The sequence below is a fragment of the Gobio gobio genome, assembly GCF_949357685.1.
Source record: "Gobio gobio genome assembly, chromosome: 10".
Classification (NCBI taxonomy): Eukaryota; Metazoa; Chordata; class Actinopteri; order Cypriniformes; family Gobionidae; genus Gobio; species Gobio gobio.
The window spans coordinates 8850533-8876993 of record NC_137116.1 but is presented as its reverse complement, the minus strand read 5'-3'; the positions used below and the strand labels follow the sequence as shown (position 1 = coordinate 8876993).

The 26461-nt window shown below is 42.7% G+C and overlaps 2 protein-coding genes across 8 annotated transcripts in view; one reads left to right on the top strand and one right to left on the bottom strand.

Moving 5' to 3' along the window:
* LOC307132267 (interleukin-17 receptor E) overlaps positions 1-26461 on the top strand; it is a 517506-nt gene that overhangs the window by 380317 nt on the left and 110728 nt on the right. The window lies entirely within an intron of this gene.
* The window catches only part of fgd (faciogenital dysplasia), a 103867-nt gene that overhangs the window by 50432 nt on the left and 26974 nt on the right, over positions 1-26461 (bottom strand). For 3 of the 7 annotated variants that reach the window (XM_079826448.1, XM_079826450.1, XM_079826454.1), the window contains exon 2: positions 273-416. In XM_079826448.1, coding sequence (XP_079682574.1) covers positions 273-416 — 144 coding nt within the window. Of the gene's footprint in view, positions 1-272; positions 417-3068; positions 3153-3633; positions 3771-26461 lie in introns of those variants that run through there. The other 4 variants (XM_079826451.1, XM_079826449.1, XM_079826453.1 and 1 more) reach the window with 4 other exon arrangements.

Sequence of the window (26461 nt, the reverse complement as noted above, 5' to 3'; positions counted from 1 at the left end):
TTGTTAAGCGTTTATTAGATGAGTTGCATATATTAGAACTGAGTGAAATATAACATAAATGATGCAATTAACAAAGTCAAGCTGAATTCAGGAAGCAGAGTCTGAGCTGTCTGCACTTCCTTCCTCTGTCTGTTTTGCACTATATGTGAAAGCCACAAAAATAGTTCACACATAATGCAAACACACATTTATGGTGGAAAACCAGAAATGGGACTAATAAAGTCATTGATTCGTTGCAGGACTGCTGGTAAGAAACAAAAGTAAAATAATACCGTTTGGTTTCTGTGCACTGGGCTTCGTGGCCGTGGCTGAGGGAATGGGGCGTGGCCTCTCCTGGAGATGGGCGGGGCATGGTCTGAGAGGGGGCGGGGTCTTCTTTTTATGAGGCTGCTCTACAGATCCACAGGAGTGCAAATCTACAGAAAGAAGCATAAAAACACAATGTGTATGTGATGCCACGGATTTGACCAGAATAAGACGATAAATCGATTTTAATCGATTCTCATTTTAAATCCCAAGAATTTATCTTTTTTAGTCAGGTCATATTACCATATGGTTTAATAGTTTAACATGAGTTAGATTGGGAGTTTTAAAAGTCTTGTAGCTGTACTTTCAAAACAAGTCTCTGTCTCATGGACTCTTATTTTGATATTCTGTTCTCCGGTTTCCTTGTTTCTATTGCGTTTTGTTCGTTACCATAGCTACCCTTGTTTGTTCTCATGTCAACTAATCAACCAACACCTGTCCTTCATTTAGCCTCTTGTTACCTCTGTGTTTAAACCCCCATTTCATTGTCTTGTGTTAATGTTTTGTACTTGTGTTTCTCAGTTTGGTTCCTAGTGATTATTAGTGGTTCAAGGGCATAGCGCTGAAATCCTATTGTAATTGTTAGGATTTCCAAGGATCAACATTCTGTTCTAAAAGTGATTGGGCAGATCAAACCATAAGCTGTAGAGACTTGAAACTTTGAGGGATGGTAGTACCCACCCTGTCTACAATGACACCAAATCTCATCCCAATCGGCCTGACGGGGGCGCTACAGCGGTAAAAGTACGAAATGGCTCATAACTCCTAAACTGTTCACCGCAGGCTCAAGTGTCTTATATTGGAGAAATCCTTGGTGCAGAAAGATTCTCTGGAGTCTGATTGTCAATAAAAAACATGTCCTCAAAAAAGTAGAACTTTTGATTCGTGTCCGCGACAGGACGGCAAAACATTTGAAGTGGGCGTAGCCAATTTTACTAAAACGGCTGTTCCTCTTGAACGGAATGAGATAATTTGAGACAATCTGTGTATGGGCACGGTCTGTGGTCGTGTGAAAAAGGACGCTGCGACTGGTCACTTGGTGCCGCTATAAAATGAAAAAAAAAACACGTAAATGTCTTTAGCTATGCAACTGTCAGTCCGACTGACTTGAAAACTGGCATGCGGTGGCTTTGTCCAAGGTGCTGCGATTGTTTATGAGGACATTTGCGCATCTCGAAAAACACGGCCGCCATCGGCCAATGAAGTTCATGTGCCTGTCAGAGAAGGTTAACGGAGGCCGATCGGAACGAAACTCGCTATGCCATGTTGACTCATGACACTAGAGATCTGTGAGAAATTCAAAAGAAATCGGCCACCTGGGGGGCGCCTTTACGGTTTTCACAAGTGTAAAGGATTAAAGGGTTAGTTCACCCAAAAATGAAAATTCTGTCATTAATTACTTACCCTCATGTCGTTCGACACCCGTAAGACCTCCGTTCATCTTCGGAACAGAAATGAAGATATTTTAGTTGAAATCTGATGGCTCTGATAGGCCTCCATTGGCACAATGGCACGGTTCAAGACCCTTAAAAGGTACTAAAGACGTCGTTACAAAGTCCATCTTACTACAGAGGTTCTAAAATAACTTTATAAATCGGCGAGAATAGTTTTTGTGCGCAAAAAAAACCCTAAATAACGACTTACATAGTGATGACGATTTCAAAACAAGGCATCATGAAGCTTCGAAGCGTTATGAATCACTGAGTCGATTCAGCGGTTTGAATCGCCAAATTTCAGCAGTTTGGCGGTTTGACACGCGATCCGAATCATGATTCGACTCATTGATTCATAACGCTTCGAAGTTTCGTGATGCCGTGTTTTGAAATCGTCATCACTATGCAAGTCGTTATTTAGGGGTTTTTTTCGCACAAAAACGATTCTCGCCGATTTATAAAGTTATTTTAGAACCACTGTAGTGAGATGGACTTTGTAACAACGTCTTTAGTACCTTGGAGGCCTTTCAATGGAGGCCTTTCAGAGCCATCAGATTTCAACTAAAATATCTTCATTTGTGTTCCGAAGATGAACGGAGGTCTGACGGGTGTCGAACGACATGAGGGTAAGTAATTAATTACATAATTTTTGGGTGAACTAACCCTTTAAATATCACGTAATTTTTCGCACAAGCCCACGATATTCATACCTTATGTAAGAACTCCTCATTTTGAGCAACTTTGCCTCTAGGATCATCGCTGTCAATCGAAACTTTTGTTAAATATTGGCGATTATTTCAAAAACGTACTTTCACGAACTAATCCTAGGTTTTTGGCTTGACCTTGATAACATAAAAAGCTTTAAAACTACTACGTTTCCTTAGTATATTGCCCTTTATTGGCTGTAAATGGTCTTTTCCATATATGATCTTAGTGGTTACATGCTTGCTAAATAAAACCTAAATACATAAATACCTTTTTACGAATGTGCTTGAAGGCCCTAAAGTGCTTGAACCCTGATAACTGCTGTTCGCAGCTATATTTAAATGTGATTTATCATTGTTCGGTGTCATGCATCTTTGCTGTGGATGATCAAGTCAAGTCAGTACGTGACAAATATTTCCCCAATACTTACATTTGAACATTAACCCATACTCTCCCACTATAAGTGTATAACGAAACACACGACTTTGGGTCATTTTGACAAACTGAGGGATGAGTGTTATTTGACAGCATGTTGTAGCCCAAAGACATCAGACCAGATTGTAATGAACTCAGAACACCACAAAAACAAAGGCATATGCGAGACATTTGATGCAGTCTAATTACCATTCTGCTGTTTCATCTCTTCACTACAGCTCACAGAACTGCCACGAGCGATTCAGCATTTGCATGACCGTTTGCCTTGACAGTCTTGATGACAAATACATGTAGATAAACAATACATTTCACAGCACCAACCCTAAATCTCAACACTTCATCGTATAGTCAGTCTTCTGAGGTCAGTATATATACATCAACCTACTTCCCACAGGAAAGAAAAACATGTAACATCAGTAGTTCGTTTCTCCTAAATGATGGGCTCAGGTAATCTCACACGACCGTCAGGAAACAATCTCTCAAACTGCCATCACAACTAAGAGATCTCGAACTCAAAAACAAACACTACTCAAGTAAGACCAAAACAACACTCTATACTGGTCCTAGAAGTCAATTTAGAGTATATTTGAGAATATAAACAATTTTAGGATAAACAGAGACACTGATGTTTATTAATTCGATACTTAAAACAAAATTATTTAGATTATTGATATTTCCAAGTCTTGTGAGCTGTGAAACAGCTTTGAGAAATAATATAAAGTCACAGAAAGAGAGAAAAACACACAAGACTTACTTCATGCTCTGATAGTCCAATGTGTTTCTCTCCTCAGGACTGACTCAAACTGTGTGTGTGTGTGTGTGTGTGTGTGTGTGTGTGTGTGTGTGTGTGTGTGTGTGTGTGTGTGTGTGTGTTAGTTCAGCCTCCTCCCTGTTAGCTCATGAATATGTAGCACACATACACACCTGTGACAGGTGAGTAAAACTGATTGACTGACTGCACCTGCTATTGTTAGCAGTGGAGAACTACACTTGCCAAACCTGCTTTACTCTCTCTCTCTCTCTCTCTCTCTCTCTCTCTCTCTCTCTCTCTCTCTCTCTCTCTCTCTCTCTCTCTCTCTCTCTCTCTCTCTCTCTCTCTCTCTCTCTCTCTCTCTCTCTCTCTCTCTCTGTGTGTGTGTGTGTGTGTGTGTGTGTGTGTGCTTAACAATAATTTAGAGACACTAAATCTGCCTCCGAGAATATTCAAGATCTTTCTTAATTATAGAACACTTTTTAATAAAGCAAATTCAACCCTATTCACTTTCTCCAGATGCAGGTTCCTGGTTTTATTATTGATGTTGAACCTGAACCTGATGTTATTCCATATATAAGAAAAGGGGCTTCATATTGTAAAAAAAAATTAAAATCCCTGGTTACCAAAACGACTTTCCTTTTCAGTTGATGTCATTAATCCTTCTTATTGTTCAACCGTCTGTCATATAGAGACACACCAATCTATTCCTCATCCTACATGTGTTTATTTCACATTGAATACCCTGCCTCACTGGGAAACAACGTCATATTATGTAAAAAGATTGTGAATATCGTTTCTTAAGGGCACGTTGAGTTTAAATGAGAAAAACATTTATTATAACTCTAATTTATTTCCTCTTTGAATTAAGAATTAATTTAAATAGTATTTATTAAAGAAGGCTGAGGTCTGTTTTGTGGCTTATTGACACACACACACACACACACACACACACACACACACACACACACACACACACACACACACACACACACACACACACACACACACACACACACACACACACACACACACACACACACACACACACACACACACACACACGTTGTGTTTCCATGTTTTATTGGGACTCTCCATAAATGTAATGGTTTTTATACTGCATATTCTATCCCCTTACACAAACCCTACCCCTAAACCTACCCATCTCACACATACATACACACACACACACACACACACACACACTACAGGGAGTGCAGAATTATTAGGCACGTTGATTTTCTGATCATATTTTTTTTCCAGGCACATTTGACCAATTCCAAACCACAGTAATCCTAATAACTACTATTGATTTAGTATTTAATAATGTATAAGTGATATATAATTGTTCATGAAGGCTGGAAATGAAAATCACCTTATATTCAGGTGTGCAGAATTATTAGGCATGTTGGGTCAGCAGGATCTGACAAAAACAGGTGGTGAAGAAAAGACACCTGTTAACTGCAAAAGAATTAAGAATTAAGGTGAAGAATTAAGGCAGTACGTTTTGGGAGTTCATTTTTAGTCCATCCTGAAGTCCGTTTTGCAGAGATGGACTAAAAATGAACTCCCAAAACGTACTGCCAGATTCTGGAAGATGAATTCTTCAAACAGTGGTACTAGAGGATGTGGTGCTGGTCCTTCAAGAGTCACTCTCAACCTATCTGTCCATAAAGCCTATAAAAAAACCTTCTTCATGTATTTTACAACACTTCAGCTTGTGATTCTTATCTAGTGGGGGTCATTTTTTAGGATTCTTTACCTAACTGAAGTCTCTGAGATCCTGACACCTTGCACTTCTGGAGACTCCAGGTAGGTTGCAGCTTTGGAAAATGGTGGCGCTGGAGACTAAAGGGTTCCTGATGGTTTCACCCTTAATTCTTCACCTTAATTCTTAATTCTTTTGCAGTTAACAGGTGTCTTTTCTTCACCACCTGTTTTTGTCAGATCCTGCTGACCCAACGAGCATTTCACTGTCCAATGGTCATGCCTTAACTGCAATGTCTAGTATTGCATTAGTATTGCATCCTTCTCATGGGCATTTAATACTTTTTGACTTTTCAGTCTGAGTTAAATCTCTTTTTTGGCTCAATTTATCTGTAAAAGAAAACATGCCTAATAATTCTGCACACCTGAATATAAGGTGATTTTCATTTCCAGCCTTCATGAACAATTATATATCACTTATACATTATTAAATACTAAATCAATAGTAGTTATTAGGATTACTGTGGTTTGGAATTGGTCAAATGTGCCTGGAAAAAAAATATGATCAGAAAATCAACGTGCCTAATAATTCTGCACTCCCTGTACTCCTAAACCTACTCAACACAAACACAAACACATAACCAATACTCACACACACACACACACACACACACACACACACACACACACACACACACACACACACACACACACACACACACACACACACACACACACACACACACACACACACACACACACACACACACACACACACCTAAACCTACTCATCACACACACAAACACATAATCAATACTCACGCACACTCACTCTCTCTCACACTCACAAATATACACACACACCCTACTCCTAAACCTACTTATCACACACACAAACACATAATCAATACTCACGCACACTCACACTTATTCTTACTCTCTCTCACACTCACACTCACAAATACACATTCACACACACACACACACACACACACACACACACACACACACACACACACACACACACACACACACACACACACACACACACACACACACACACACACACACACACACACACACACACACACACACACACACACACACACACACACGCACGCACTCACATGCACTCACACGCACTCTCACACACACTCAAAACTTTTACTTAGCTGTCTAATGTAGACAATGCATAGACTTCAGACTTTTTAAATGCAGCTATAAATACTATAATCTAACCCTAAACCACAGACTAACCCTAAACCTAATAGAAAACTTTCTACCATTACATTTTTATTTATTTAATTTTGACTGAATCATTTCCAAAACATACACTACATATAAATTCTGAAGACATTATTTAATAACCTGTGAAGGTTATCCCATTTCATTGAGAATTGATATCTTGGTGGCGGTGGTTTTTACAACCAGTGGCTAAAAAAAGTTGTGGCATCTTGGAAACCTCAGTGATTTTTACTGTGAGTGACGACAGCATCTGAAATGCTGACCTAAGATTGCGGGCGCTTCAACATGTCTGGAGCGGTCTAATGAGGCATCTACATATACATATCTATGCAGACAATATAAGACTGACGTCACTATGTAAGCTGTACAATGTCTGTGTGGATTATGTGGACAAAAGATTTTGTAGCCAATGCAAGGCTGAAAAATAAAAACAAATCACATTACTGTCATGCTTGATCTGTGTTTGTGTTGGAGGTTGTGTTTAGTTTTGCACAGTTGCCAGTTCAGTGTCCAGTGTTAGTTCAACTGTTGCCATTGTTTTTGATTTGTGTTACACCTGTGTCTCGTTTTGTCCCTAGTGTGTGTGTCTGTGGCTGAATCCAAAATCGTCCCCTTCATTCACCCTCATTCACTATTCCCTACGTTATCCAATAATACAGTTCACTTGAACAGGGTATATACAGAACTTCTTAAGTTGAATTTAATACCTTTTACCACCTTTTTTAATACCTTCAAAATATTTTTAAGCTGCAACTATAGTAGCGTAAATGAAATATCTTTCCAAATGGAATAACATATTGCATCACAATGTAACAAGATCATTATAACTTAACATCAACTACCCACAGAGATGAGAATAGAAATAAAGACAGAAGAGGAAGAGGACATCTTCTTCATAGTTCGTGCAGTGCACAGAGGGAAACGAGATCAATTTTCACGGCGCAATATAGATTTTTTTCTTTTTCGTTTTAAATCATTAAGCCGAGTCAGTGGATATCACACAAAAACGCAATGTGCGGGAGAGTCGGTAAAGTCTCAAACCTGGTCAATTATTCACTACAAAAAGTGAAAGTAAAATCTGACAAGCTTTCGGAGACAAGAGATATCTATTTATTTATATAAATCTACTTTAACATATGCTGATAACGTATAGCCTATAACTGTCTGAATTTATATTCTTAAAATTTCTCTTGTGGCCCATATTGTGAAACAAATTAGAAGAGAAGTATAGGCCCATTTCGTGTTTCAGGGCTCGACATTAACGCTTGTCCGGGACAAGTGGATTTTTTGAAGGGGCAAGTGAAAGAGAATTTTACTTGCCCGACGGACAAGTAGCCTGATAAAACGTCATTAACAAAAAATAACTAGGGAATCACCAAAATGCAAGAATGATTCTGCATTCATTACTGTAAGTGGCTATTGACAGTGGATGATAATAATGTATAATGAACTGACGGTAAATGGAAGCTTTAGCGTAAGTTCTGCCAGGAAGACTTAATTGTCATGTCACTTTAATTTTATCTATCCAATCACATGCTAAATACCTGGGTATAAAAGATCGGTACTTACTCATGTCTGAGTTCGCAGATGCTGACGCTCCCATTCACTTGACGATCCGGGCGTTCCGTAGTGGTCGATCGCTGGTCCTACGATAACTAATAATGTGTTTACAGTGGCGTTCTAAGTCCATGTCAGCCTTTCATTCTGTTCAATGGGTTACCGCAGTAACAGACGCGAGTGCTTCACTAACAAGAGCAAGTCTCACGTCAGACTCAGATCAATCGCTTCATGAGGACTATCTGGGCATGTTATCAAAGACACGGCTGTGGTTTTAATCACCATTCTGACGACATCACTACATCAGCATTTATCACAGTGATATGCATATGGTTATGCATTCCGATGCCGATTGGGTGTAGTATATTACTCTTTTTCAACTTTGTCGCAAGCATATCTGTATAGAGCACACACATGCATCGTGTGAGACGCGCACAGGTGTTTGCCGGTCTGCTCGTGCAACGTGATCTCTCGTTGTGACTCGTTTGTGCCCATAGTGCTCGTAAATGATTCCTATGACGCCGGTTACCGCTATAGATAGTATTTTGTTATAAAACTGAAACAGAACAGATATGCACAGCATATTTTGACTCTATCATTCTCCCTACGAATGCAAGGAAAATTAACACGGGTTTTAAAGCAACATGCACCCATTTAATCGGGGCTTCATGTTGAACTGAAGTTAAGCTGAAATCGCGATTGGGTTCAGTGTTATCAGATCACTAAAATTGAATTTAAAAACTATGCTGAGCAAATAAGCATATTTAGGTACAGCACCGACATCAGTGCTTTGATCCGGTCTGATTCAATGGCGTTAGATTCATCTTCCAAGTGTTGTGAGTTCGTCACATATGCAATTTAACTGTCACAAAGTTTCAAGCTTGAAGTGTTGGCTGTCATCCAGCAGAGTACATATTTTGCTCAAACATACGGGGCACCAAGCGTTGGACCGGCTTCCTTTCGTGATTCGATATGGCTTCCTTCCCTATGAGGAAGATCTGTAGCGTTCTGTGCTCATATAAAGGTGCTGTTTTATGTTCAATCTTCAGGTGCTACATGGAAAGCCTAATGAAATACTCATCCACCTATTCAAAGAAAAAACATCTCAAATTAATTTTCCAGAAATTAAACAAAAGTGTGCTTTGATGAACACAGAAAAACACATTTTGATGGTGAGAACTAGGGTTGGGAACCGAGAACCGGTTCTTATGCAGAACCGAAACTGATTTTTGAAAAATACCAGAACCGCGCGAAATTCCTAAGTTTCGGTTCCGAAAACGGTTCTGGTGCAATGTGTGCGCGAAGCGCTGGAAGCGTATCCTTTCATAGCGAGTGACAGCCAGTGTTGCCAAGTCCGTGGTTTTCCCGCTTTCCCGTTTTCCACTGTTGCCGCGGGCTGTGTTTCATGTCCGCGGGTTGAAACGATTGTGCAATTGTGCGGGTTTTGTTGTGAAAACCTGGCAACCCTGGCTCACCTCATCATAAATATTAATTACGTTGCCTGCCGCTTCCAGGAGGGCAACGCAGTTCAGCACTGAAAGCCCTCGCGCTACACATTTACGGTTTTGCGTCAGATATTTTCTCGTTGACCACCAGCATAGCGAAGAGAAAGTCACAAGTATGGATTCATTTCCAAAGAATGAATGATAATGAAGCAAAATGTAACACGTGAAAAGTTAATAACATGCAAAGGAGGCTGCACTAGCAATTTGACAAAACATTTGCTACAGCACAGAGTGCCACAGGGCTTATACCAGATTTATAGTGAAAGGCCTATATATATAGCCTATATATATATATATATATATATATATATATATATATATATATATATATATATATATATATATATATATATATATATATATATATATATATATATATATATATATATATATATATATATATATGTATATATATATATATATATGTCAACCGTTGAGTCACCATGGTTTAGGTAAGCGTTTAGGCACAATTAGGCTACCTTTGTAATGCTGAATTGCAATTTATTATTTACAAGTTCACTGAATAACTGAATTACTATTAAATTAATATATAACTAATTAATAAATATAACTAATAAATATAATTTATAACTTGGTTTTATTCAGAGACAGAGAGATAAAATGTAATAAGACAATTTCAGAGGTGTTCATTTGAAAAAAAATGTGTTGCAAGAATGGCTTAATTAATACTGTAATATATGTACAGTACAGGACTTTTTTGACATTGCCAACCTGTAAATAAATTTTAGAGCAAGTAATAAACACAAAATGGATTGTTTGAGTTGCGTATTGTGCCTTTTTCCTTTACTACTATTTGTTTAATAATTTTAATGGAACCGGAATCGGAACCGGAATCGTTAGGCGGAACCGGAACCGGAACCGGAACCGGAAAATTTCTCACGATTCCCAACCCTAGTGAGAACAAGAAAATATATGTAATTCGCTGAATGGAAACATTTAGTTTTTTATACGTATTGTTGAAGGTTAACAATGTTTGCAAGATAAATGAGTTTAAATTATCTCCTTGATACATTCTTTGCATTATGATACTTTTTGATGTTGTGATGGTAATGACGTTTTGCAGTGCCAGTTGGCAAATGGATATAAAATACTCAAATTACATTTAAGCTCAGTCGTGGCCATTTTTATATCTTTACATCAAAGCATGTAAACATTGTCTTGACATAATTTTAACAAAATTCAACCAAATTTCATTCATCAAAATGTAAGATGGCAAAATAGCCCCCAATTGAAGAATCACCCTTATATTTCTAGAAACTTAGAATTTGGTGTTATGTCTCCCTTGGTCTTCCGTGCTAGGACGCCATGGCTACATTCATGAATAAAACAAATGTGTATCTCGCTTGTACTCTCAGCATCATATGTTGGGTAAGGTTTGCATACAAAACAAGGTTGACTTGATATTCGATAGCAGTACTAATTTAATTCCTTACTCAATCCGACCTGTTAACATAAGATTGCATCGCACAGCATCTAAATGGCAGCACGGGAATACAATTATTCAAATCTTTTATGAATATAGTGAGCAGAGTGCACTCCTTTATAAACGCATGAAACTGCCAAATGCTTCAGTTCAGATAAACTCAGTGGAAACTGCTGTGGTCAATCTGACTACACCGAATCATGATCTATTGGATGTTCTACTATTCGTTGGTCAAACGTATGCACTGGAAGGCAGAATTAGCGGTGAACAAGCTCTGAACCATTCAATCCTGATTGTGTGTTTTCTGTTTTGTGTAGCGCCTCCAATTGGGCATTGTATTCGAGTGCCCAACGGACATTACATTCATGCATTTGGCGGACGCTTTTGTCCGGGCACCTTGAGTTGCATTCAGGGTGCACATTTGGCGTTTTCGGGTCTTGCTTTTCCTGGGAATCGGGCCCGCGGCTCGGCGTTGCTGGTGCCATGCTCTACTGTTTGAGCTACAGAAAAGACATGCCTGTGATCAGTTACACTCACACTGAATTCTATCGTGACTAAAACAATATACAGGGGAGTAAATATAGCATTGACTGTTGCACAGTCTGCATATGCGTATTGATTTCTGGCTGCGCCGCAAACAGCGAGTTCTCTCGCAGTAAGTTTTCTCTTCACTAAAGCTGGCACACACGGTGCGCTTATAGACATTGTGATTTGTTGCTTTTCAGACTGCGATCCTGATGCTACCCTGGGGGATCTCAGTGCATTTACAGCAGGCTGTATGTTAATCAGACGCACGAAGAAGTGTCTGGAGTTTTACATCAACTAATTCACTAAATTATCATGGCGTTGGGGAACATGTCAAACTAATTATTAAAGACATCAGATTTTATTCTAGGAATTTTTAGGATTGCGATATTGTCTCATACTGCCAAACGTGGCTAAAATCACACAGTATTATCCTGGCTTAGGTATCAAATGAAGATTTCACTTCGATCTCTTCCATAGGTTCGGTAGCGGTGTCGGTTCCTATATAGCTAGTTATGGTTTTATTAGCTAGTAAAGCTTAAACATATAAAACATAATTTTTCCTTTTGCAAGGGCATCGTCCGGTGTTCTCAATCACATGCGCATGTTATGTATTTGTCATGCTGTTCTGGTTTTTTTTCTTTTGGGGGTTCTCTCAGCAGGTTGACGGTTAGATGGTGTTCTATCAAGATGTGAGCGGGAGCTACGCCCAGGGGTTTAGAATCCTCCTAACTGCAGATGGAAAGATGTGTGATCTCTAACTCGCCTGTGCATGGGCCATTCTTTCAGATTGGTGTTGCTACGAACATAGCTCAACGCGCGGAGTTGGCATCCTCTACTAAGGTCTCTCCTATCAAGAAGCATTTGAATGCAGGATTCCATGATGGTCAAGATGGTTTCTTCAGCAATGCTTAAACCATCAGGCATGTTCATTAAACTCTCCCATAATTCCAAAGGTAAAACTAGGATTACCTACTTGTCTTAACAAACATCAGGTACGTTCAAAGCTTTTAAGGTTGATCTTCCACTTACACCGATATTCCGATAGAAGCCATGTTTTATAAGCCTTCGGCTTCATGTGTCCAGGGAAATTCACTTTAGAAACTAATCAGTTTGATTCTACTCTCGGTCTTTCCTGTTCTGATCGTCACTTCTCACCCAAATTCTTTACTCTTTTACTTAAGCATTCTAGAATGACTTTAAAGGTTCTGGTATCACATGAACAATTTCTAAGATGAAGAATAATTACTGTCCCTTCACTTCTAAGGTTAAATATCTTCACGTTCATCCTAAGACTTCTGACCACTCCCCCCCCTATTTTTATCTAATGGAGCACCTCTCTCTAAGGCCTGGTTCAGACCCACTTTTATACTGACTTAAAAGCTGCAGTTTACCTCCTTCTCTTCATATCAGACTTTCTACAGCTACGACAGCGGAAATTCTAGGCCAGCATTTAAGCTACCGTGAAGATGATGTTCTTCTGCATTCAAGTCTTATATAAAACAGATTCTAAAATCATCCTTGAAGCTCAGCAAGCTCTCCAGTAATGGTTCTGGTAAATCCCTATGCAACTACTGGTGGTGGTGTTCCGGCCAATTCGGCTCGGTACGTTATGATAGCATGGTCTTTCTACTATATCAAAGATGGCGTGTGGCCCTGCGGCCTTGTCTCTGTGGTCTAGCAGACTGTGTGGCCCTGCGGCCTTGTCTCTGGAAAAAAAAAAAAAAAAAAAAAAAAAAAAAAAAAAAACCTGTTACATTTATGCAGCAACAGATATGAATTGCTCATGTGTAGTACTCCTCTACAAATTATAACTTCAAGTTCTGTTTAATCATGAAGTGGCCTTTAGCCATCAGCAGGCGGCGTTCCATGTTCACGCTTAACATGTTAACTCTTATTCTTCTTCTTTGTAGGAACTCCAGGACACAAGACCGGTGGGTCTATTTTATTTACCTTTTTTCGTGTGGCCCTGCGGCCTTGTCTCTGTGGTCTAGCAGACCGTGTGGCCCTGCGGCCTTGTCTCTGTGGTCTAGCAGACCGTGTGGCCCTGCGGCCTTGTCTCTGTGGTCTAGCAGACCGTGTGGCCCTGCGGCCTTGTCTCTGTGGTCTATCAGGCCGTGTGGCCCGGCGGCCTTGTCTCTGTGGCCCTACGGCCTTGTCTCTGTGGTCTAACAGACCGCGCGGCCCTGCGGCCTTGTTTCTGTGGTCTAGCAGACCGCGCGGCCCTGCGGCCTTGTCTCTGTGGTCTACCAGACCGTGTGGCCCGGCGGCCTTGTCTCTGTGGTCTATCAGGCCGTGTGGCCCGGCGGCCTTGTCTCTGTGGTCTATCAGGCCGTGTGGCCCGGCGGCCTTGTCTCTGTGGCCCGGCGGCCTTGTCCTTGTGGCCCTGCGGCCTTGTCCTTGTGGCCCTGCGGCCTTGTCTCTGTGGTCTACCAGACCGTGTGGCCCAGCGGCCTTGTCTCTGTGGTCTATCAGGCCGTGTGGCCCGGCGGCCTTGTCTCTGTGGTCTAGCAGGCCATGTGGCCCGGCGGCCTTGTCTCTGTGGCCCGGCGGCCTTGTCTCTGTGGCCCGGCGGCCTTGTCTCTGTGGCCCTGCGGCCTTGTCCTTGTGGCCCTGCGGCCTTGTCTCTGTGGTCTAACAGACCGCGCGGCCCTGCGGCCTTGTCTCTGTGGTCTAGCAGACCGCGCGGCCCTGCGGCCTTGTCTCTGTGGTCTACCAGACCGTGTGGCCCGGCGGCCTTGTCTCTGTGGTCTATCAGGCCGTGTGGCCCGGCGGCCTTGTCTCTGTGGTCTATCAGGCCGTGTGGCCCGGCGGCCTTGTCTCTGTGGTCTATCAGGCCGTGTGGCCCGGCGGCCTCGTCTCTGTGGCCCGGCGGCCTCGTCTCTGTGGCCCTGCGGCCTTGTCTCTGTGGCCCTGCGGCCTTGTCCTTGTGGCCCGGCGGCCTTGTCTCTGTGGTCTAACAGGCCGTGTGGCCCGGCGGCCTTGTCTCTGTGGTCTAACAGGCCGTGTGGCCCGGCGGCCTTGTCTCTGTGGCCCTGCGGCCTTGTCTCTGTGGCCCTGCGGCCTTGTCTCTATGGTTCAGCAGTCCGTGCGGCCCTGCGGCCTTGTCTCTGTGGTCCAGCAGACCGTGCGGCCCTGCGGCCTTGTCTCTGTGTCTAGCAGTCCGTGCGGCCTGCGGCCTTGTCTCTGTGGTCTAGCAGTCCGTGCGGCCTGCGGCCTTGTCTCTGTGGTCTAGCAGTCCGTGCGGCCCTACGGCCTTGTCTCTGTGGTCTAGCAGTCCGTGCGGCCCTGCGGCCTTGTCTCTGTGGTCTAGCAGACCGTGCGGCCCTGCGGCCTTGTCTCTGTGGTCTAACAGACCGTGTGGCCCTGCGGCCTTGTCTCTGTGGTCTAGCAGACCGTGCGGCCCTGCGGCCTTGTCTCTGTGGTCTAGCAGACCGTGTGGCCCTGCGGCCTTGTCTCTGTGGCCCTGCGGCCTTGTCTTTGTGGCCCTGCGGCCTTGTCTCTGTGGCCCTGCGGCCTTGTCTCTGTGGTCTAACAGACCGTGTGGCCCGGCGGCCTCGTCTCTGTGGTCTAATAGGCCGTGTGGCCCTGCGGCCTCGTCTCTGTGGCCCTGCGGCCTCGTCTTTGTGGCCCTGCGGCCTTGTCTTCGTGGCCCTGCGGCCTTGTCTTTGTGGCCCTGCGGCCTTGTCTTCGTGGCCCTGCGGCCTTGTCTCTGTGGTCTAACAGACCGTGTGGCCCTGCGGCCTTGTCTCTGTGGTCTAATAGGCCGTGTGGCCCTGCGGCCTCGTCTCTGTGGCCCTGCGGCCTCGTCTTTGTGGCCCTGCGGCCTTGTCTTCGTGGCCCTGCGGCCTTGTCTCTGTGGTTATACATGTTTTATATATAAATATATATTATATAAAACAAAAATGGCCAAATGTACATTTATGCAGCAGCAGATATGAATTGCTCACGTGTAGTACTCATCTACAACTATAAATTCAAGTTCTGTTTAATCATGAAGCGGCTTTAGCCATCAGCAGTTGGCGTTCCATGTTCACGCTTAACATGTTAACTCTTATTCTTCTTCTTTGTAGGAATCCCAGGATACAAGACCGGTGGGTCTATTTTTATTTTTCACCATTTTTTGGGGGTAGGATAGGCTCCGTCCAGGTGGAAGTATTCTTCCACTTATTCTTGGGGGTCGGCTGCGCCTCTGCCTTCGTCTTCAGGCAGGATATGCAGAGTCCGGACCCTCAGATTGCGAGCTACGGACGGGGCCTATGCCAATATACTTTATTGCTTGCTGGGTTGTTAATAAATGGATAATTGTCACAGTATTTATTCTCCCGAGTCTTTCTGGCAGAAATGGAAGCTTTAGCGTAAGTTCTGCCAGGAAGACTTAATTGTCATGTCACTTTAATTTTATCTATCCAATCACATGCTAAATACCTGGGTATAAAAGATCGGTACTTACTCATGTCTGAGTTCGCAGATGCTGACGCTCCCATTCACCGCCATCCTCCCCACCACCTCCAAGTCAAATCCTTCCCTACATCCACCCCACCACCACCAGGATGGTCCCTTCCATACCTCACGTGGGGGTCGGCTGCGCCTCTGCCTTCGTCTTCAGGCAGGATATGCAGAGTCCGGACCCTCAGATTGCGAGCTACGGACGGGGCCTATGCCAATATACTTTATTGCTTGCTGGGTTGTTAATAAATGGATAATTGTCACAGTATTTATTCTCCCGAGTCTTTCTGGCAGAACTAACGTTGCACTGTTGACGCAGCGCAGCTCGAGGAGAAATCGAAACAAATGTGCACCGCTCACACAGAGAAACCCAGTTAACACACTGCCGTAAAAATGTAGAAATGTTTATTTATATTTATAACATGATACAGTTGCAACGTCACATTACCAAGAGTGCTGTTTTCCTGAATAACATCACGACTGAAAATGACACTGATTTCATATGACAGTTCCATAAACAATTATTAACATTAAGTCACTTACATTTTAGATGCAATATTGAGTGTTTTTGTTCTATTTCAGCAGCGAAAATAGTTCCAAAAGATCACAGCAGAACGCGTGTCACAGCAACAACGTGAGTGAATGATTCAGCGTTTTGAATGAATCGATAGAATTAAAGATTCAATGAACCAGTGTTGCCAACTATTTTCCAAGGAAAGTAGCTAAAGCCAGCCCAAAAAGTCGCTAAATGTCGCTAGATGACGTCATGCGTCAATTAGCATATCCGTGACGTCACCGCGTCGTCCTTGCGTTCTGCCTGCCTAATGTGTTTTCTCTTAATCCGTGCTCACTGTATTTTAAAAGAATACAATACAGCCAACTGTCTAATAAATATGTTCTCATTTCCTATATCTTTTTTTCATACAGTAGAACGAGTATCATATAGTGAATTACATTTTTTTTTTTTTTTTACAATCTGAGAGATGTCTGAAACTGGATGAACTAAAGCTCTGTGAGAGTGAGTAATATAAGTGATAAGCACAAGAGAATACTGGAAATCATAACGGGTCAAACTAAATTCTTTAAATATAAAACAAAGGAAGCAGATATGGTGATTGGTCCGTGGCAACACTGTGTGCTCGCGTGTAGCTCGCTCATTCACGTCTGTCAGCTGCTGTGTGTGTTCAACGGCACGCGCTGCTCCTCTCAGCCACAGCCACTCACTGAACAGGGTAAACGCAGAGAGAGGTGTGACGGCATGGAGAAAGCAAGACCTCGCGCTCGCAGAACAGTACTGGCGACATTTGTAAAATAAAGTAGCTGATGTTTGTCCAAAAAGTCGCTAGATTTGTCGCTAGTCGCTTTTTTGAAAATAAGTCGTCAAAGGGGTCTGAAAAATCGCTAAATATAGCGACAAAATCGCTAAGTTGGCAACACTGCAATGAACTATTCGTAAACGACCGCCTCATTCTTGAATGAATCCGCTTTTGAACGAATCGACTCAATGACTCACTCATTCAACTGTCACCTGCGCCCCCCTACTGGTGGTTTAGTTTCATCTTTCCAACATTTCTTATTTGTATATTCAATAAATATTTAAACCCATCTCATAACATTATTTAATGCAGTTGTAATTTTTCAGTGTAAGTTATTTAATTTGACTGGAGCCAGTGTCGTCTTCTAATTTAATTTATTGATCCAATTTAAGAATATAAAAGGAAATCTGAATCATAGCCTATATTAAATAAGATTAGGGGAAAAATATAAAAGGTACAAATATCACAAATATGCTTATGTCAAAGCTGATTGAACACTGGTGAGATTGCTTCAGAATAAATTGTATGTACAACACACACACATTTTTTTTTTCTTTTCGGACAAGCACATTTTTTACTCGGACAAGTGGATGACAGATTTACTTGTCCGAAGGACAAGCACGTGAACATGCTTAATGTCGAGCCCTGTGTTAAACAAGTTGTTTTTGAAATAAAGCTGCTCTTACTTTCTGATAATAATACTGATATTATTGTAGTGTTCTGACATATTATAGACTGATAATCATTTTAATTATAGGCCTATAATTCCTTGTGTAATTGGCCAAAATGTATATAAATAATGAGGAGCAAGCTAATCTATCTATTCTTTTATTATGCAGCGTCGGTTATGCATAGCCTGCATTGATGCATTATGAAATTATCACAGGGGCAAATTAAATGTAATATCAATTTAACAATAAAAGTAGGCCTACCCTAATAATAATAATAATAAATGCTAAATTGATAGCTGATGCATTTGATAGGCTATTATAGGTTTTTCGCGCATATTTCACTCGTACAGTGAGCAGACAAGTCGCGCTCGACGAGTGTGAGGTGTGAGCACATAAACCTTGAGCTTTGGCTTTACATTGCATGCGATCTACTCGTACAGTGTGAGTAGATAACCTTGCTGAAATCGCACAGTGTATGTATGGCCAGCTTTAAGCAACTTGCATATTTCGAAAGAGCTCTTCAATGCCATAGTTCAAATTGAAAGAGTGTTTAGTTGCAAGGTCTAAACACCACAGCTCGCAATGTAGCGGTGGTGATAGGGCATAGCGTCTGCTGTCTGACATCTGTCACGCACCCAGGGGCGCCTCTAGCAATTTTGGGCCCTATGAAAGAATATGATGTTAGGCCCCCTACCGCACCAACCTAGCTATCCAAAATCTTTGTCTGCAATTTAATAATACTGACCAATTAAGCTCTGCTCGCTCAACCCAGAATGCCCCGATTGGCTGATGAAACATTGATTAAAATTAAGATACAATTTATCCAAAACAAAACTTAATGAAGTGGTCACAGTCATGTCTGACCCACTCCATGTTTCCTGGAATTGCGCATCTTATGATGTGTCCTTTCTCACTCATGCTTATCACTTTTCATAATCAACATATGATTGTGTTGAGATGGCGCCGAGGACGGCCGCAACGTCGCAAGCTCTGCTGAAGCATTGTAGTTTTTTGTTTGTTCTGTTTATAGTTTTTGTGTTTTTTGTCTTGGATGTTGTCTGCCTTACTACGTACGACAGACAGACACTTTTGGACATTGGTTCGGCAATCGCACACCGAAAACCGGACTTTAAATTCATCAACGACGACACGCCGCTTACAAACACAGCAGCGGAACCCTTTGTCTGGGTGGCCCGGCCGCGGAAACGCCGCCGGAGAAGGGGCTGTAGAGCTGGCGTACTCGTCAGAGTAAGACGCCGCGCAAACCGACCCCCGCTTCCCAGTATTTTACTGGCAAATGTTCAGTCTCTGGACAATAAACTCTGCGAGCTGAGAGCGCGGATCTCTTTCCAACGAGACACGAGGGACTGCTGCATTATCTGCCTTACAGAAACTTGGATGTCCGCTGAGATTCCAGACTCAGCCATCGAAACCACGGGGTTCTCCGTGCATCGGATGGACAGAGAAAAAGATCTCTCCGGGAAAAGCAAAGGCGGGGGTGTGTGTTTTATGATCAACCGATCCTGGTGTGACCAGAGGAACGTACACTCTATCAAGTCTTTCTGCTCTCCTGATCTGGAATTTCTCATGGTTCTGTGCCGACCATTCTGGCTACCGAGGGAATTCACCGCGGTCATCATCACAGCGGTGTATATTCCCCCACAAGCCGACACAGACCGGGCACTAAAGGAACTGTATAGGTCAGTGAGTGAGCAGGAAACCGCGCATCCTGAGGCTGCGTTTATTGTGACCGGGGACTTTAACAAAGCCAACTTCAAGCGCATCGCACCCAAATACCACCAACATGTTAGCATCAACACGCGAGGGAACCGTGTTTTAGACCACTGCTACTCCCCCTTCAAGGAGGGTTACAAGTCCCTCCCTCGCCCACCATTCGGCAAATCAGATCACGCGTCCATTCTACTTTTGCCCGCTTACAGGCAGAGACTGAAACAGGAAGCACCAGCCCTCAGAACCATCCAGTGCTGGTCGGACCAATCGGACTCTATGCTACAGGACTGTTTTGATCACGCGGACTGGGAGATGTTCCGGTCGGCCTCTGATGACGACATCGAGGTCTACGCTGATAGCGTAACGTGTTTCATCAGGAAGTGCGTAGATGACGTTGTTCCGACCAAAACAATTCGGCTGTACCCAAACCAGAAGCCGTGGATAAATGGGGATGTTCGCGCGGCACTCAATGCGCGGTCCCTCACCTTTAACTCCGGTAATGCGGAGGAGCATAAACAAGCAAGTTATGCCCTCCGGAAAACAATCAAAGCAGCAAAACGCCAGTACAGGGACAAGATTGAAGGACAGTTCAACACCACCGACTCCAGAAGCATGTGGAGGGGAATTAACATCATCACAGACTATAAAGGGAACTCAAACTCCACCGTGAACACCGCTGCCTCTCTCCCGGACGAGCTCAACACCTTTTATGCTCGCTTTGAGGGAACAAACACCGCCCTCGCGGAGAGAGAGCTCGCGGCTGAAGATACAGAGGTTAGTGCACTCTCCGTATCTGAAGCGGATGTAACCCGATCCTTCCGGCGGGTGAACGTCCGTAAAGCTGCGGGTCCAGACGGGATTCCCGGCCGCGTCATCAGAGCGTGCGCGCGCCAACTGGCTGGAGTTTTCACGGACATTTTTAACCTGTCCCTCTCCCTGTCTGTGGTCCCCACATGCTTCAAAACGTCCACCATTGTTCCTGTACCGAAGCAAGCAAAAACCACCTGCTTAAACGACTGGCGTCCTGTTGCTCTGACCCCCATCATCAGCAAATGCTTTGAGAGACTAGTCAGAAACCACATCTGCTCTGTTCTCCCCCCCTCACTGGACCCACTGCAGTTTGCATACCGCAAAAAACGCTCCACCGATGATGCCATTTCATCAACAATTCACACTGCTCTCTCCCACCTGGAAAAGAGGAACACATATGTGAGAATGCTGTTTGTAGACTACAGCTCAGCATTCAACACCATTGTGCCCTCCATACTTGACATGAAACTCCGGGCTCTCGGCTTAAACAGCCTGTTATGCAGCTGGATCCTGGACTTCCTGTCAAACAGACGCCAGGTGGTCAGAATGGGCAGTAACATCTCCTCACCACTGACTCTCAACACTGGAGCCCCTCAGGGCTGTGTTTTCAGCCCACTCCTGTACTCTTTGTACACACATGACTGTGTGGCAACCCACAGCTCCAACACCATCATCAAGTTTGCTGACGATACGACGGTGGTAGGTCTCATCACTGACAATGATGAAACGGCCTACAGAGAGGAGGTGCACACTCTGACACGGTGGTGTCAGGAGCACAACCTCTCCCTCAACGTCAGCAAGACCAAGGAGCTGGTGGTCGACTTCAGGAGGAATGAGAGAGAACACCGCCCCATCACCATCGATGGAGCACCGGTGGAGAGAGTCAGCAGCTTCAAGTTCCTCGGTGTCCACATCACAGAGGAACTCTCATGGTCCGTCCACTCCGAGGCCGTTGTGAAGAAGGCTCATCAGCGCCTTTTCTTCCTGCGACGGCTGAGGAGGTTTGGAATGAGCCGCCACATCCTCACACGGTTCTACAGCAGCACCATAGAGAGCCTGCTGACTGGCTGCATCACCACCTGGTACGGCAACAGTACCGCCCGCAGCCGCAAAGCCCTGCAAAGGGTAGTGCGCACGGCCAGCTGCATCATCGGAGGTGAGCTTCCCTCCCTCCAGGACATTTACGCCAGGCGATGTGTGAAGAGAGCTCAGAGGATCATCAGAGACTCTAGCCACCCGAGCCATGGGCTGCTCTCACTGCTGCCATCAGGCAGACGGTACCGCAGCATCAGAACACGCACCAGCCGACTCCAGAACAGCTTCTTCCCACAAACAATCAGACTCCTTAACTCTTGACCCATCAGGATCATAACACACACCGGACAGAATATCACTCAGCACAACCCACTGTAGATACACACACATTATATACACATTTATTATAATTTATTATTTATCATTTATCATATAGCACCTATTGTACATTGGATCTCTACTGTGAATAATAATGGATACTGTACATTGTATATTATTATTACTATTATAGCTTAATGTATACTGTTTAATGTATGTTTAGTGTATATTGTTTAAAGTATATGTATATTGTAAGTATGTGTATATTGGTTAAAGCTGTGAGAACTACACTCACATTGTGTAAATTATTTATTGTAGTGTTTACTGTGCTGTGAGTAATTGTGGGCGCATCAGATGTGTAATCTGATGCTGCTTTAAATGTTGTACATGTCATGACTGCTATGTTGCTCGGAACTGCACCAAGAATTTCACCTGCTGTTGCACTTGTGTACATGGCTGTGTGACAATAAAGTGATTTGATTTGATTTGATTTTGATTTGATTTTGATTTTGACATAGACATTAAAAAAAACATTATAATATTTAAACATAAATACAAAACAATACCTTTTCTTAATGGATACAACAATTATAGTAGCCTCCAGTGCAGAGAAATTTCATGTCGGAGTGGGATTTGAGCAAATGTGAGCGGTTCATGAGTGGAGCGTTTTGCTGGATTTTGCCGGAAATGCAGAAATAAGCCATCATTTTGTTATATTTGAGACTCATTGGTAGATTATACATTTATAATTTCGATTACATTACTACTAGTACTGTTACTACAAATAAAACCAATATCTGGGGGGCCCAAAAGTGTGTGGGCTCTTAGAATCGTCCTAACTTTCCCCCCTTAGCGGCGCTCCTGCACGCACCTGTTGATGAAGCTGCTAGGACTAACGTTAGGCTACTGCTGGCAGTGGTTTGAATCGGGAGAGCAGTCGGGGTTGAGGGCAAAGCAGTGGAGGTTGAGGTCGTTGATGCATCCGTAGCGCAGAACATTGATATGGGAAGCGGCTCGCTCTTGGTGGCTATTTGATATGCGATTTGACGCCATTCACCCCCACCCAGGTTCTTCTTGCAGACGTGGCAATAAGCCTCGCGGCTGTTGCAAACTACTGGCCTAAGCCAGTCTTTAAATCGTGAGTCCTCCAGCCAGAGGTCCGAAAACGTGCATTTCCGCGAGAATATGACGCAGATCCGCCGCTCGGACAGATGACCCAGAAGGGATTTGTTTACAAGCAGAGGAAGACGCACATATCTAAGCTGTTGGATTCTACATTGATCGTGCTTTAGGTCTCGGCGTAGTTCTCAAAATCGGGTTAAAGTGTGCATTTCATGGATTCCCGAACACCGGCGCTACGTCATATTCTCACGCATGCGTCGTGGAGGCACACATGGAAGACAATAACAAATTGGATAAAGGTGTTATTTTGATTTTTTTTTGCGCACAAAAACTATTGTCGTCGCATCGTAAAATTATTGTAGAGCCACTGTGGTGAGATGGACTTTGTAACGATGTTTTAAGTGCCTTTTATGGGTCTTGGGAGTGTAAATGTACTGAATGCCAATGGAGGCCTATCTGAAGCCTTTCTCAGCCATCAGCTTTCAACTAAAATATCTTCATTTGTGTTCCGAAGATGCGAAGATGTCGAAACGACATGAGGGTGAGTAATTAATGATAGAATTTTCATTTTTGGGTGAACTAACCCTTTAATTACTGAATGGAAGCGAGCTTGCATACATGTTTAGCAAGCCAGCCGGGTACCCAGTTTGTTTCAGCGCGGGCGCGCGCGCGAACGAACACCACCTCACATGATATCGCGCCGGTCCTACTCTCAACATATAAATAAATACACGCAAATTTTAGAAAAAAAGGCCTGTACTTAACACAAATTGAAAATTTATTTAAAAAAAAATTGGGCTCGAAAATTGAATACCTCGTCAGATGACGTTTACTACTTTTTACTACTTTTTAATGCCCTTCATTTTGGTTAATTTCATTTACTACCTTTTACAACCCCGCGGACACCCTGTTGAAGGAGTGAAGGAAAATGAGTGAGTGAATTCGGACAGTCGCTGTGTGTACATCGGCTGTACACTCGTTATTGCGGTGCAATGTGAGATTGAATGAGTGCACTCAATAACGTCCACTATTTTTTCGGACACCACTACAAATGGCTGTCCCCTCAAATAGCGCCCTATTTGAGGGTATAGGGGGCGATTTCGGATTAAGCCTGTGTTTGTTCCGTTCTTTGTCAGATCTTGTCAGTTTTGAAGTGGTTGTTCTGTTTAGCCCTATTCGGACGGTAATTGTTTCTCGTGGGGTCGTAAGGTATTTTCATCATTGGCAGGGGCTAGTCTCTGATTGTATTGCTGTCCGAATCCAAAATGTCAGTGTTTTTATCCAACCACCCGAGTAAAAATCCCAGACCGAATTATTATGGGCCAAGCACCGAAGGTGCGAAGGCACCTATTGAAACCGTTAGCGTTCCTATTATTATTATTATTATTCATCTTCCGCCATGGGAGTCTATGGCAGCCCATAGAACCGTTTGGGGGAACGTTATGAAATTTGGCACACTCATAGAGGACAGTCTGAAGTGTTAACATAGCAAATTTGGAGTCTCTAACTCAATCCCTCTAGCGCCACCATCAGTCCAAAATTTGACTCTTGAATTTGATGTTTATTCTAATAACTTTTGAACCATAAGGGCTAGAAACAAAATTCTTTTTCCTCTGATTCTTTGGCTCAAGACAATTCGATTGCATATGACGTAAAAAAATCTCCCGCCATTTTGAATTTTCCGAAAAACCTAATTTTACGAACTCGTCCTAGACGGTTCATCCGATTTGCACGAAAATTGAACCAGATCATCTTCAAACCATGTTGACAAAAAACATGGAATTCAAGTGGATTCGTCAATTTTTTTTCGATAAACGCGCAAACAAATTTTACGTAACGCTTGCGAAAACACACTTAAGGCAATATCTCCGCAACGCTTTATTGTATTCAAACCAAACTTGGTACATATCATCGCAAGCATGACCTGAGGCAACATACAGCGTTTCGGCGCAGCGCCACCTACTGGTCCGGAGATACAAAAAATGACTGTTTTGCTTATAGCTTTTGAACCGTTTGTCCAAAAATCATAAAAGTGGTCTCGTTAGATTCAGGACGACATGCCGAGTCGTCTGATATTCAATTTTACCATATCGGCCATTTTGGCTGTCAGACATTTTGAATTATGTGCTAAAATGCTGTATTTTATGAAGACATGAACGGATTGTTACGAAACTTGGTTTGGGTCATCAACACGATGCCCTGAATGAACCCAAGAAGTTTCGAAACAGCGCCACCTAGTGAAGATTTTTTTTTTCAAATGCTTATAACTTTAGGTGAGATTGACTTATTTTCATGCAAGTTACTTTTTTTGTCTCCTGAATCCTCGACGAGTCCAATGATACCAGACTTGCCAGGTTTCGGCGTATGGTTTGTGCAGCGCGGTAATTTAGCGCTTTAAAAACGTTAGCTGATATCTTCGAAACCGCTAGTCCGATCGAGACGAAACCAGTGTCAGAAAATCGGAAACATAGGTCGATAGTTAAAAATATTAGCCCAAATGTCAAAATATTGATAGCAAGGGGTAGTAAAATCCAATCAAAGTCAAGTGTCAGTCATTTTTTACATGTTTTCTCATATAAATGTCTATAACTCCAAAACGAAATGAGATATTTTCACCAAAATTGACTCACACATGTATGGGCTCACTCCGATGACGCATACAAAAAATTGTAGGATTGTGCCTCTTGGTGGGGCTATAATAGAACAAAACATGACATTGGCACTATACAACTCAATGTTTTAATGTGGTGTTTTAATGGTTTTGCTTCAAATGTCTTTACTCATTTTTTCAGTTGGTCTGCTGCTATCTTCCTTGTTTGCTTCTGTTGCGCTTGGCCCCGTTAATGGCTGCTTGCAGCTTTATTTACTTACTGTTTTTAGACAAACACCAAAGTTGTGTGGTAATTTAATTGCCGTCCTAATCCACATCTCTGAGATTTCAAGAATATATCACTTCAAAATTCAATGTTTGTATCCTTTTTGACCCCTGCAGAGCACCGTACGGCTGCGCTTCGCTGTAATTTGGATGTATTTTAAAGATCTAGACTTTTATTACTGAAATGCAGGCAAGTACTTACAAGAACAATATATTTCATCACCGCTCAAAAAAATAAAAATAAAAGCATGTAAACATTTGAAATGGGCCCTTATTATGGCAGTAATTATATATGTTAAAATAACCAACCAGTATTTTGTTTACCTCATGTAAATAAGAGGCTGTATTAACTTATTTCCGCTTATTTCCATGTGGAATAAAATTATATCCTTTATTTTGAGATAAAATACAAGACAGAAAACCATTTTATCTATAATGTGCATCTACACTCACCTAAAGGATTATTAGGAACACCTGTTCAATTTCTCATTAATGCAATTATCTAAACAACCAATCACATG